Source organism: Nannospalax galili, unplaced genomic scaffold, assembly GCF_000622305.1.
Source record: "Nannospalax galili isolate Female #2095 unplaced genomic scaffold, S.galili_v1.0 scaffold318, whole genome shotgun sequence".
Taxonomy (NCBI): Eukaryota; Metazoa; Chordata; class Mammalia; order Rodentia; family Spalacidae; genus Nannospalax; species Nannospalax galili.
In genome coordinates, this window is record NW_008341889.1 from 4,222,591 (window position 1) to 4,235,613 (window position 13,023).

A 13,023-nucleotide genomic window follows, 5' to 3' on the forward strand; every position below is an offset into this window, starting at 1 on the left:
GGTCAAATGGTAGGTTCATTTGTAGTTTTTTTAAGAGTTCTCCACACTGCTTTCCATAGGGGTTGCACAAGTTTGCAGCCTCACCAGCAGTGGATGAGTGTTCCCCTTTCCCCACATCCTCTCCAACATTTGGTATCATTTGTTCTCTTGATCTTAGCCAGTCTGACTCGGGTAAGATAAAATCTTAAAGTGGTTTTAATTTGAATTTCCCTAATTATTAGTGATGTTTAACATCTTTTAAGATGCTTCATAGCCATCTTTACTTCCTCTTTTGAGAACTCTGTTCAGCTCCTTAGCCAATCTTTTAATTGCGTTACTTCTTGTCTTGATTCTCTATTTTTTTAGTTCGTTACAGATTCTGGATATTAAATCTCTGTCAGATGTGTCAGTGGTGAAGATTTTCTCCCACTCTGTGGGTTTTCTCTTCACTTCCTTGGTTGCTTCTTTTGATGTACTGAAGCTTTTTAGTTTAATGAGTTCCCATTTGTTGATTCTTGACCTTGTTTCCTGGGCAGTTGATGTCCAGTTTAGAAAATCCTTTCCTACACCTGTATCTTGTAGGTTATTGCCAATGTTTTCTTCTAACAGTTTCAGAGTTTCTGGCTTTACATTGAGGTCTTTGATCCATTTGGAATTGACTTTTGTGCAAGGTGAAAGATAGGGGTTTAGTTTCATTCTTCTACAGGTAGAGATCCAGTTTTGCCAGCACCATTTGCTGAACACAGTGTGTTTCCTCCAGTGAATGTTCTTGGCTCCTTTGTCAAATATCAGGTGGCTGAAATTGAATGTACTCATATTTGGGTCTTCAATTTTGTTCCATTTATCTATGGGTCATGCCAATACCATGTTGTTTTTATGACTATAGCTCTGTAATACAGTTTAATATCTGGTATAGTAGTCCCCCCAGCATGGCTCTTGGTGCTCAGGGTTGCTTTGCCTATCCAAGGTCTTTTGTGCTTCCATATGAATCTTAGGATGGTTTTTTTTCCAACTGTGAAAAATGTCATGGGGAATTTGATTGGCATTGCATTGACTCTATAAATGGCTTTTGGTAGGATGGTCATTTTCACAATATTAATTCTTCCAATCCATGAGCATGGGAGGTCGTTCCATCTTCTGATGTCGGCTTGGGGTTTGTTATATACGGCTTTAATTATGTTGAGGTATGTTCCCTCCAGTCCAATTCTTTCTAGGACTTTGAACATAAATGCATGTTGAATTTTGTTAAAGGCCTTCTCTGCATCTATTGAGATGACCATGTGGTTCTTGTCTGCTGGGTTTGGGTTTCATTTCTTGTTGCTTTTTAAGTATTTTGAATTGCAATGTTAAGTCATTTATTTGTGATCTTTCTAATTTTTTAATGTAGGCACTTAGAGCTATAAACTTCCCTCTAAAGACTGCTTTCAGGGGTTTTGTTGTGTTGAATTGTCTTTTTCATTTAGTTCTAGGAATACTTTTATTTATTTCTTAATTTCTCTTTTGACCCATTCATCATTCAGGAATGTGTTTAATCTCCATGTGTTCATGTGGTTACTGGGCATTCTTCCAGTGTTAATTTTAAGCTTTATTGCATTGTGTTCTGATAGAATGCATGGAATTATTTCAATCTTTTTGTATTTGTTGAGGTTTGATTTGTGCCCCAGTACATGGTTGATTTTGGAGACGGTTCCATGGGGCACTGGGTAGAAAATATATTCTTTGGTGCTTGGGTGGAATATTCAGCAGATATCTGTTAGGTTCATTTGATATATGGTATTGTTTAATTCAGAAGTCTCTGTTAATTCTCTGTCCTGTTGACCTATCTAATGGTGACAACGGTGTATTGAAGTCCCCTACTATTAATGAGTTGGGATTAATCTGGGTCTTAACATCCTGTAGTACTGTTTTTATGAAGTTGGGTACACCAGAATTTGGTGAATATGTGTTCATGATTGTAATATCTTCTTGGTTTATTGTTCTTTTGATCAGAATCAAGTAGCCTTTTTTGTCTCTTCTGATTAGTTTTAGTTTAAAGTCTATTTTATCAGATATTAGAATTGTAACGCCTGATTTTTTCTTAGTACCATTCACTTGGTATATTTTTTTTCATCCTTTCACCTTAAGGCAGTGCCTGTCCTTGAAAGTAAGATGAGTTTCTTGCAGACAATGAAAAGATGGGTTTTATTTCTTAACCCATTCAACTATTCTGTCTTTTGACTGGGGAGTTCAGTCCAGTGATATTTAAAGTTATTAATGAATGGTGTGTATTGAATCCTGTCATTTTTATTTCTGTTCACATTCTTGATATAGCTATGCATTTCCACAATTATCCCTTCATTGAATTTCTTTCCACCCCTTGTGTATAGTCATTCCTTTCTTCAGCTCTTTGTATTGATTCAAGAACTCTCTGAAGGTCTGGTTTTGTGGACATGAATTCTTTCAGCCTATTTATGTCATGGGAGGTTTTTCTTTCCCCTTCAACTATGATAGACATTTTTCCTGGTAATGTATTCTAGGTTGGCATCTATGAACCTTTAGAATGTGGAAACACAAATAGAAAAAAATGTTTTGTGCGTGTAGTGTTTTTACTACGATGTGCCGTGGAGAGTTTCTGTTCTGGTCCTGTCTCTTTGTTGTTCTGTATGCTTCTTGTATTTGTATGGGCATGTCTTTTTTTAATTTTGGGAAATTTTCTTCTACAGTCCTGTTGAAGATCTGTTCCATACCATTATCTTAAGATTCTTCTCCTTCCTGTATGCCTATGATTTGTTTGGTCTTTTTATGGTGTCACACAATTCTTGCATCTTCCATTCTTGTGTTTTTTAAAATTTTTTCATGATCTTTGCTTGTGTGGTCTAATTCATCCACTTTATCTTCCAGTCTCGATAGTCTGTTTTCCATTTCATTCATCCAGTTGGTGAGGCTTTCTCCTGTCGTTTCTAATTAGCTTACTGAGTGTTTCACTTCCTTCTTCATTTTAGCCTGAGTAGTCTTCAATATTTCTAACTCTTTTCTGAGTTCATTCAGAAGTTTATCCCTATCTTCCTTCAATTGATTTCTTTGTGTGCTCTTTAAATTCACTAAATTCTTTTATCATGCTTATAATTGTTCTTTTGAGTTCCATGTCCTGCATTATCTCTAGGGGGTTCTCATTGTACTCCTCTAGATGACTATTGGTATTTGGTGGGGATATATTATTTTGGTTTTTCATGTTATTATTTTTTCTCTGTGACTTTGACATGGTGAATTTCTTTCCTAGTTTTGATTCTTGTGTGAGACTCGAGCCTTCCTTTGTTGAGTTTAGATCTGCTTCTTTTTGTAAACTTTATGTGCCTTTGTGGTTTACTTGTTGGGTATGAAAAGCTGGTTGGTCTAGGCTTCAGGTTTTCTCTTTGGATTTTCTATTGAAGGGGCCTAATTGCTTTTGTCTTCAGGAGTTCCCACAGAGGCCCAAGTGAGATGAGGCTCAGATGCTCTCAGGCTTTCTCCTAAGGTATGGGTCCCTCCAGGAAAGATGCTGCCCTCAAGAATTTGGGAGCTGGGCTGGCCTGGGAGAAGGGCCCAGGATAGATGCTGGTCTCAGGAAGCTGGTGGCTGTTCCACCCAGGGAAGTAAAGGGAGGTGAGGGTGGGACCAGGCCTAGAGGGTTCCTGGGGGCCCACAGGGAGGAACTCGGTTGGTCCAGATGCAAAGGATCAGGAAGCAGTGGTGGCTCTGGGCCAAGAGGTTGGCCCTAGTGTGTGGGGTGCCAAGACAAGAAATGCACCTGTACCCAGCCTAGAAGGAGAGACTGGGGGGAGGGGGATGAAAGAGCTTGGGGGAGTCAAGGCACGCTGAGCTGGACTTACCCAGGGAAGGTGCTGGGACTAGGACACAGGAGGCTGTGCAGCCCAGAGAAGTAAAGGGAGGTGAGAGCAGGACCAGGCCTAGAGGGTTCCTCTCTCTAAACTTTTATCTTTGCAACCTAACAATTTACCATTCCTATCTTTTAACATTGGCATATCCTGATCTTTTTAAAATATTTTATTTATTATATGTGTATAATAATATGTGTATTTACACACATGTAAGCAATACACTCACACTCATTGTACCTGTGTCATGCAATGCCCACAGAGGTCAGAAGAGGGCATCAGCTCCCCTGGAAATGGAGTTATAGAGAGTTGTTAGCCTCCATGTGGATGCTAAGAATTGAACCCAGGTCCTCTGCAAGAGCAGTCAGTGCTCTTAACCACTGAGCCATCTCTTCAGTCCCTAATCTTTCTTTTCTGTAACCTCATCATATAAATACTCTTTCTAACAGATTTTCTTTGAGGGAAGGAGAAAGGGGACTGTGGAAGAAAAAAACTCAGGGCTGGCCTCCTGGTGTGTGGGTTTCTCTCTCCATCCCCCAGCCTTGGCCTTCTGACCAAACCCCCCCCCCCCCCCCCCCCGCCATGCTTTTCTAACCAAACTTCACTGACCCTCTGGAAATCCATGTGGATTCATCCCATAAGTGGAAACCAATTTCCTCGGATTTGTTTCTAAACCAATGTCATGGAAGAGTGCTCTCTTTCCAAAAAGAATTTTTTTTTGTTTTTTGTCCACAGACATTTTCATGAATGAAATCTTTAAAAGTAACAGATGACAAGAAGTCAAAAAACACTATGAAAAATTACAGCAAGCTCTAATTCTGCAATTCTGAGGTAAAAAGCTTTCACCCTGGGTTCCAAGTGCCCCAGTACAAGTTAGGTGAGGCCTGAAGACCAGAGATGTGACTGTAATTGTGGGAGAACTTTCTAGGCTCCTTTCTCTTTCTGCAGATGATAGATTTACACAAGGAGCGATGACAGCAAACACTAGCTGGGGAGGGGTTCAACATTCTTCTGGTGAATTTCAGTCAAAGTGTAACTGTGAAAAGCTGGGTTCTGCATAACTTTTTTCTGTTCTCCAAACAAGAGAGAACAGGGATGAAAAGCTTAAAGATAATTTTCTTTTGTAATTATCTAAAGTAGAGAGCAGATTTTCAGGGGCAGAGAGAAGGCTGCATCATCATTTAGGAATTTGAAGCCCTATTTAAATTTAGCCCTATATAAACTTCCAGAATAAACACTGGATGAAATCCCTCTTGTTTCTCTGTCATTTATCATCTTTCCAACCTAGTAGACCCCTAAAATCCCAATTCACCTCTTGCCCCTTGACTGGGAAAAAAAAAAAAGAAAAACACATCAATGAGGACAATCATTACCCAGAAGACAGATTGTATGTCAAGTTCCTCAGGGAGATTTGTTACTGCTGAGCACGTTTCCTGTCCAGGACCTGGATCCCCAGCCCTGCTGACCTGACTCCCCACTTACCAGCTGCATTGTACTGGTGATACTGGATCAACTCAGGGACGGATGGAAAGAGGTGTCGCTCAGCCACATACCACTGTCCTGAGTCATTCTTTTTAATCTGATAATGTTTTATTGAAGACTCTGTACTTCTATAATCAACAGAATGTAAATTAGTAGAAAAATTACTTAGGGAGTCAGTCGATGCATTAAGCAACAGGACTCCAATTCTCAAGCTCTCATCCTAACAATACTGCACCCTGAAGAGACAACTGATGGACTCAATAGGTGTCTGATCGGTGCTAGAAAATTCCTCAGCTGTCTTATTGTTACCCCAGATTCAAGCACAACTTTGACAAGCTCAATGCCCAGTAAAGTATTGCCTATCATGAAATACATATAAATATTTATTATATATCAACTACTGATTTGAAATGAGTAAACCCATTGTGAGGGATTGGAAAAGTGAGACAAGGCAGGCAGGAATGTCAATATAGGGAACATTACTGTGCAAGGTACTACTTAGAGCAGCTGGGGCTTGTTCCTTCCAGGAACCTATGAGACAAGAACATCTCAGGACTGCCCCACTAAAGTGCAAAGAAGCTCAGTGCCTATTGATCACCAAGGAGGACTATTCCTGAGATACTACCTCTCAGGTACTTTTGGTCTTACCACAAGTTCCCATAGTCAGAGAAGATCCCAGGCCTAAAGACACAGGAAGCTTACTCCATGCAGCTGTGTCTGCAGACCAGCCCTAGACTAGACCAAAGATATCTGGGAACACACCAACAGTGTGTGCTACAACTAATATATCTTGATCGAGGGGATTTGTTTTTAACAAGGAAGAGAAGAGAAGCTATGTAACAGACTGTGTCAGGCATCAAAGTGGACTGGCTACTTGACCCAGTTTCTAGGCCAGCAATCTGTGTGAGTTAAGCTCTCACTTATACTCCCTAGATGATGGCTTCTCCATAAAACAAGACTGTCCCACAAATTATTCCTAAAGTGACCAAAATCACAAATACTTACCTTCTATCTCTTGTAAACACAGAAATCGTGTAAGAACCCAAATGCCTTGAATCTCTCACAATAAATGCACCTTCTTTGGCCTGCAAAAAAATAGTATTCATCATACGAGTCTATTCCTTCTTAGAAAAACCCATGTTTCATTGATAAAAACTACATTGATTCATTATAAGTAAATGACTTATTTCAAAGTAAGTGATTTCTATACTCACTATAAAAATGAGGTTTGTTTTACAGATACAAAGCATCTTGCCTCTCATAAGTTTAGGAGACATAAATCTAGAAAAGGTATTTTGGATATGACTATAATGTATGAGTATTTTAAATATCATCATTGTATTTCTAGGAAGAGTTCTGGTTTTGATAACCTTGTACCCACCATTTAGTGATTTTTGTTATATTGCTCAGAATAGCAGATAAAAACCGCTGACCCTAGAAGAAATTCTGAGACAGACTGACAGGACTGCACTTGGAAGAAGCAGAGTGGGGGACACTGGGAGAAATGTTTCTGCAAAGGCAGAGAGTGGGGAAGGAGATCAGAGTTCGTGAGAAAGAAGAAATATGGGAGATTCTGCTGAGAACTGCAAATTGTTGTAGGGTGTGAGAGAGATGAAGAGAAACGCCTGTGGGAGAACATGGTAACACATTTAATTCTCTGTTAAGAACTGGGTCCTTGTGGACATTCTTTGGAGTACCTCTAAGACAGCTGTAAATTGCTTTCAAACAATTTTGAATTTGGGGCTATTTCTTTCGTGTGTTATTATAAAACTTTTCAGATTTACTAGATGTGCTTATGCTTCTGCAAACAGAACAGCCCAGCATCTCTCTTATCAAACCCATGGAAGATTACTCTTAGGAAGTTTTGTAGCACTTAGATTATGCTTAGGAAGTGGACACCCCAAACACTATAGCCAGCACCTCACAGTGCACTTAAAACATAAAGCAAAGTCTTCTCCTTCTTCCACATGCTTACCAGGACATCAGGCTCAGGGCTGACATGGCTTAGCAATTAAGAGCACTGGCTGCCCTTGCAGAGGACCTGGGTTCAGTCCCCAGCACCCACATGGTGGCTAACGACTGTCTGTAACTACAATTCCAGGAGATCCAATGCCCTCTTCTGGCCTCTGCAGGCCTTGCACATATGTGGTGCCCTACATATATGCAGGTTAAAACACACATACACATAAAATAAAATCAATTAAAAAAAAACTGTTTGAAGATATCAGGCTCAATCCCTAATTGAACACTTTTAGTCAAAAGTCTCTGACAGGGTTGGAAACCACAAATTCTGGCTTATATTGAACTACTCTGGTGTACAAGAGTTGAGTTACATATTATAACTGTTACATACTGTAAGGATGACGAAGACGTAAAAAGTCACATGTATGGTATACATACATACATTGGAGTAGATACACATAACAGCATATAACAAAGTTGCATAAGGAGTGGCCTCCTCATAAAGTTTCAAAGAAGGAAGACATCTGACCTCAAAGCAATAAAATTAGAAACTCCCAAATACAATGCCTTTAGCATCTGCAGTTTTTAACTCTCTTTTATATAATCAATGAAATTAACATAAAAATGAAAATGTCTACAAAATAATAAGAATTCATGTGGTATTTAGATGCTCTTAGTTATATCTATAAACAACAACAAAAAAAAAAACAGAGATAAACACAACCAATTCAACAAGTTAATAAAAGATTTGTAAAATAAACCTAGGAGGAGCTAGAGAGAAGGCTCAGCAGTTAAAAGCATTGACTGCTCTTCCAGAGGACCCGGGTTCAGTTCCCAGCACCCATATGGCGGCTAACAACTGTATGTAACTCCAGTTCCAGGGAATCCAACATCTTCTTCTGGCCTCCATAGGCATCGCACATACATGGTGTATCTAAATACATGCAAGCAAAACACTCAAACATTTAAAATAAAAATTAATTAATTAATTAAAATAAACCTAGTTAAGTAAGAGGAAAAAATTAACAAAAATCAAAGTAGAAAGCTGGGTGTGGTGGCACACCCCTTTGATCCGAGTACTTAGGAGGCAGAGGCAGGTGGGTCTCTCTTTGAGTTCAAGGCCAACTTGGTCTACATAGTGAGTTCTAGGCCAGCTGGGGCTACAGAGAAACTTTGTCTCAAAAAGAAAAACCAAAGTAGAAGATCACGACCAAAAAAAAAAATATGATATAACCAGTAATTAACTTCAAAATCTGGTTCTTTGGAGGAAAATAACAGACAGATAAACTGGTAATTAACCTAATCAATAACTACTGTTTAAATTATCAAAAATATCACCAAGAAAAATAAATCAAAGATCTATAAAAAATTAAAACTTTATTTGCCTCTGTAACAAATTTGAAAACTTAAACAAAATGGGTAATTAGCTAACCAACAAAACAATTTCTCAAAATTGAATCCAGAAGAAAGAAAAAAATTAATGGGTCTATTGATTTGAAAAATGGCTAAGATTCTTAATTCACAACATTAGAAAGTACCATAGTTTTACACCTTGGAATATACCAAACTTTAAAGAAAAAAAGTGGTATAGAAACTAAAGAATTCCAGAGCATAGGTAAAGGAGAAAAACTTAATTTGGGGCTGGAGAGATGGCTCAGTGGTTAAGAGCACTGACTGCTCTTAGGATCCAGGTTCAGTTTCCAATACCTACTTGGTGGCTAACTCTATAGCTACAGTTCCAGGAGATCCAACGCCCTCTTATGACCTCTGTAGGCCTTGCATGACACAGGTGCACTTACATGCGTGCAGGCAATACATTCATACATATAAAAAAAATAATAAAATATTTTAATGTCTAAATTTATGTATAAGGTTGCTGTCAGGAACAACAACCCAGCCTAGATGCACAGAAAACTACTGACTGGCTTCATTTAAATCAACACAAATGTTAAACAAAATGTTAATTAATTGAATCCAGGAACATCAAAGAGCAGTACAGCACAGCCCACTGATTTGCAATGCCTGAAAGTTTTTCCTTAAATTAATCTGTACATTGAATGCAACCACAAGGAGGGTTCCCCCCCCCAATATGTCAAGGTGAGTCTGCAAATGAGAAAAGTTAATTGTTAATTACCAGACAGGAAGTTTTTCTTACTGTCTTAGAGTGAGGAAAGCAATTCTACCTTGACCCAGTCTCTCAGTCTTTATAAAAATTTATCTGATAAATTCAAACATGTACAAATCAAATACTATTCATGCCAGAAAACCATTAGACAATTGGAAAACTGGAGGAAATATTGCTACATGTCACAAAAGATTAATTTCCTTAGTATGGTTACATCCTACAAATTCTGAGAAGAACATCAAAACCAAATAAAACTATGCAAAAGATATGAACAGACAGTAACAACAAAGAAAATCAAATACATAAAATGTAATGTATGGAAAATGTTTAACATCCCTAGGCTAAGAGTATGGGAATCAAATCCACAGTATGACGAGGTGTCAGAGTAGGATCCAGATGTTTCATATGAAATGCTGTCTGCAAAGGCTGTGGGAAACAGATGCTTGTACATTTCTGGTCGGTATCTAAATTCATACAACTCCCAGAAAGGACACTTTGATGTCTGTAAAAGTTAGAAATGTGCTCCCTTTGACCCAGGATTTACACCTTACAGATTCATCCTATAGACAGACTCATATAAATAGAAAACGATGTATGTGAAAGTTAGTCAAGGCAGCATTGTTTTAAAAGCAAAATAGCACATACCACTTAATATAATGAACCATTGATTTGAAATTGTGATACATCCAAATTGGAAAGTAATGTGCACTGATTGGAAAGTATGTGTACTGATGTGGAATATTCTCAGTATGAAGGGAAAAGGCAATATGTAGAAGAGCAGAAATAGGAGCTGAAGAAATGGCTCAGTGGGTAAATACTCGCCAAAAAAAAAAAAAAAAAAAAAAAAAAAAGCATAAGGACCTGAGTTCAAAGCCCCAGCACCCATATAAATTCCAGGTAGCCTGCCTGAAATCACAGTTTTCTAGGAGAGTCCCTGAGACAAGCTGGCTAAATACATGAGCCAAATCAGAGAGTTCTGGGTTCAACTGAGAGGCCCTGCTTAATAAATGAAGATGGAGAAAGACCAAGGAAGATTCCTGATGTCAACCTCTGTACCTGCACACACATAAGTAAACATGCACACACACACGCCATACACAATAAAGAAAAAAGAAGAGTATGTAATATGCTGCCATTTATGAAAAATAGTAACACAAGAAAACATACTTGAGATTACTTACATTAAATATCTCAGAAAGGACTCAAAATAAACTAATAACATCAAGAAAGAAAGAAACAGATGGCTTTGAGGCTTGGAGAGAAGTTTGAAAGAAAACTTTCAAAACCTTTAGATTTGAATGATATGAACAGACTGATTCTTTAAATATGGAAAGAAATAAAAATCATAGGATACTGCTGTGAATTATTTATATGATAAATTTTAAAATAAAATATAAAACAGGCAGTTCTCAAGGTGGTTATAATTATCAAACATCTCATAAAGAAAAGGAATTTAAACCTGTCATCAAATCTACCGATTTTCAAAACCAGCATGTCCTGATTATTTTATGAAAGAGAAACGCCTGACCTTCAACATATCCAATACAAGCTACCACAGAGGCTGAAAGAACAGGCAAACTCCACTACCCAACTCATCGTACGAAGCTAGTACAACTTTTTGCTAAATGCAAAAAGATTGGAAAGTAACAAGCGAAGCTCACTTTCAAACCTGACAGGATAAATGTGAAATAAAATAATAGGAAAGCCAACCCGTGGCTAAGCAGAGCTTGGTCCAAGCATATTTTAAAATAAAAAGACATATAAATTGTAAAAACATTTTAAGACATAGAGCAATAGTATGTCCTTTTTGAAATATACTATTCATTATACCCACACATATCAGATGTGTTGGTGTAGCATGTGAAAAGCAACCTTACATATTTAAAAGAAAACACAAAAATATATTTTTAAAAAAATGATTGTCTTTTCTGGTTCATGTGTATGTGGGGATGTATGCATGTATATGTACACAGTGTATGTATGTGTTGTATGTACATATGGCATGGGGATACACACACACACACACACACACACACACAAGTGCACGCACGCACACAGAAGCCAGAGGAGGACATCAGGCATCCTGTTCTATCACTCCCCAGGGTCTCTCACTGAACCGGGAGCTAGGTGGCAGCCATCAAGTCCCAGCAACCATCCTCTGCCCTCCCCTGCCCAAAGCAGCACTGAGGACACAGGCACACAAAGTCATGCCCAGCTTGTCACATGGATGCTGGGGTTTTGAACTCAGGTCCCCCTGCTTGTGGAGCAAGCTCTCTTATTCCCCTGAGCCACCTTCACAGCCTCCCCTGGATTTCTCATGCTAAACCAAAAGTACAGATAATAAAGAGAAAAGTTGAGAAATTCAAGTATATTAACAGTGTACAAATTCTGTGTAAGAAAAGACAGTAGGAACAAAAGAGCATATGTGCAAAAGATTGGTATTGGAGATATATGTTTAAGATTTCTAAGTTCAAGAGGCGAATAAGTTTAGGCAGAAGAATATACCTAACTGATGAATGGACATATAAAATTAATTGCACTGGTAATCAGGAAGTAGGGTCTTTTGTGCTTCAATATTAATTTTAAGAATTTTTTTTAAAGTTTTATGAAGAATACCCTGGAATTTTGATGGGTATTGCATTGAGTCTGCAGATTGCTTTTAGTAGGATGGTCACTTTCACAATATTAACCTTACCAATCCATGTGACAGGTGGTCTCTCCATCCCCTGGTTTCTTCTTCATTTCTTTCTTCAGTGTTTTAAAGTTTTCAATATGTAGGTCTTTCACTACCTTGGTTATGTTTATTACAAGACATATTTTGAGGCTATTGTGAATGGGATTGCTTCCCTGATTTCTTTCTGAGTATTTTTGTTGTTAGTATACAGGAAGGCTAATGATTTGGGTATAATAATTTGGTAACCTGCCACTTCATTGAAAATGTTTGTCAGCTCTGAGTTTCCCGGTGGAGTCTTAGGACAGACTCATGCATAGACTCATATCATCTGTAAACAGGGATACTTTGACTTCTTCCTTTCCTACTATTTCCTTCTCTTGTCTTGGTGCTGACTAGGACTGCAAGTACTCTATTAAATAGGAGTGCCGAGAGTGAACACTCTTGCCTTGCTCCTGATCTTAATGATAATGCTTTGAGTTTTTCTTCACTTAATATGATGGCAGTTACAGGTTTGTCATATAAAGCCTAGTCATATGGCTTTTATCATGAAGGGGCTTTTATCAAAGGTGATATGAAGGGAGAAAAGGGAACAATAGGGAAGGGAGGTTTAAGTGGAGGGTGAAGGGAGAGAAGAAGGGAGGGTAGGAAGAGGAATAACTAACACTGAGGATGTTTGAAAAAAGTCAAATGAGCCAGGTGTGATAGTGCACATCTTTAATCCCAGCACTCAGGAGGCAGAGGCAGGCAGATCTCTGTGAGTCTGAGGTCAGCCTGGTCTATTACAAGTTTCAAGCCATCCAGGGCTACATAGTGAGATCCTGCCTCAAAAAGAAAGAATAAAAGAAAAGAAGGAAGAGAGGGAGGGACAGAGGGAGAGAGAGAGAAAGAAAGAGAGAGAGAAGAAAGAAAGAAAGAAAGAAAGAAAGAAAGAAAGAAAGAAAGAAAGC

At 38.4% G+C, this 13,023-nt stretch overlaps 1 protein-coding gene across 2 annotated transcripts in view; it reads right to left on the reverse strand.

Moving 5' to 3' along the window:
• The window catches only part of Txk (TXK tyrosine kinase), a 58,992-nt gene that overhangs the window by 31,436 nt on the left and 14,533 nt on the right, over window positions 1–13,023 (reverse strand). For both annotated transcript variants that reach the window (XM_008837715.3, XM_017799251.2), the window contains 2 exons: window positions 6,321–6,400; window positions 5,316–5,443 (listed from right to left, as the gene is read on the reverse strand). In XM_008837715.3, coding sequence (XP_008835937.1) covers window positions 5,316–5,443; window positions 6,321–6,400 — 208 coding nt within the window. The remainder of the gene's footprint in view (window positions 1–5,315; window positions 5,444–6,320; window positions 6,401–13,023) is intronic.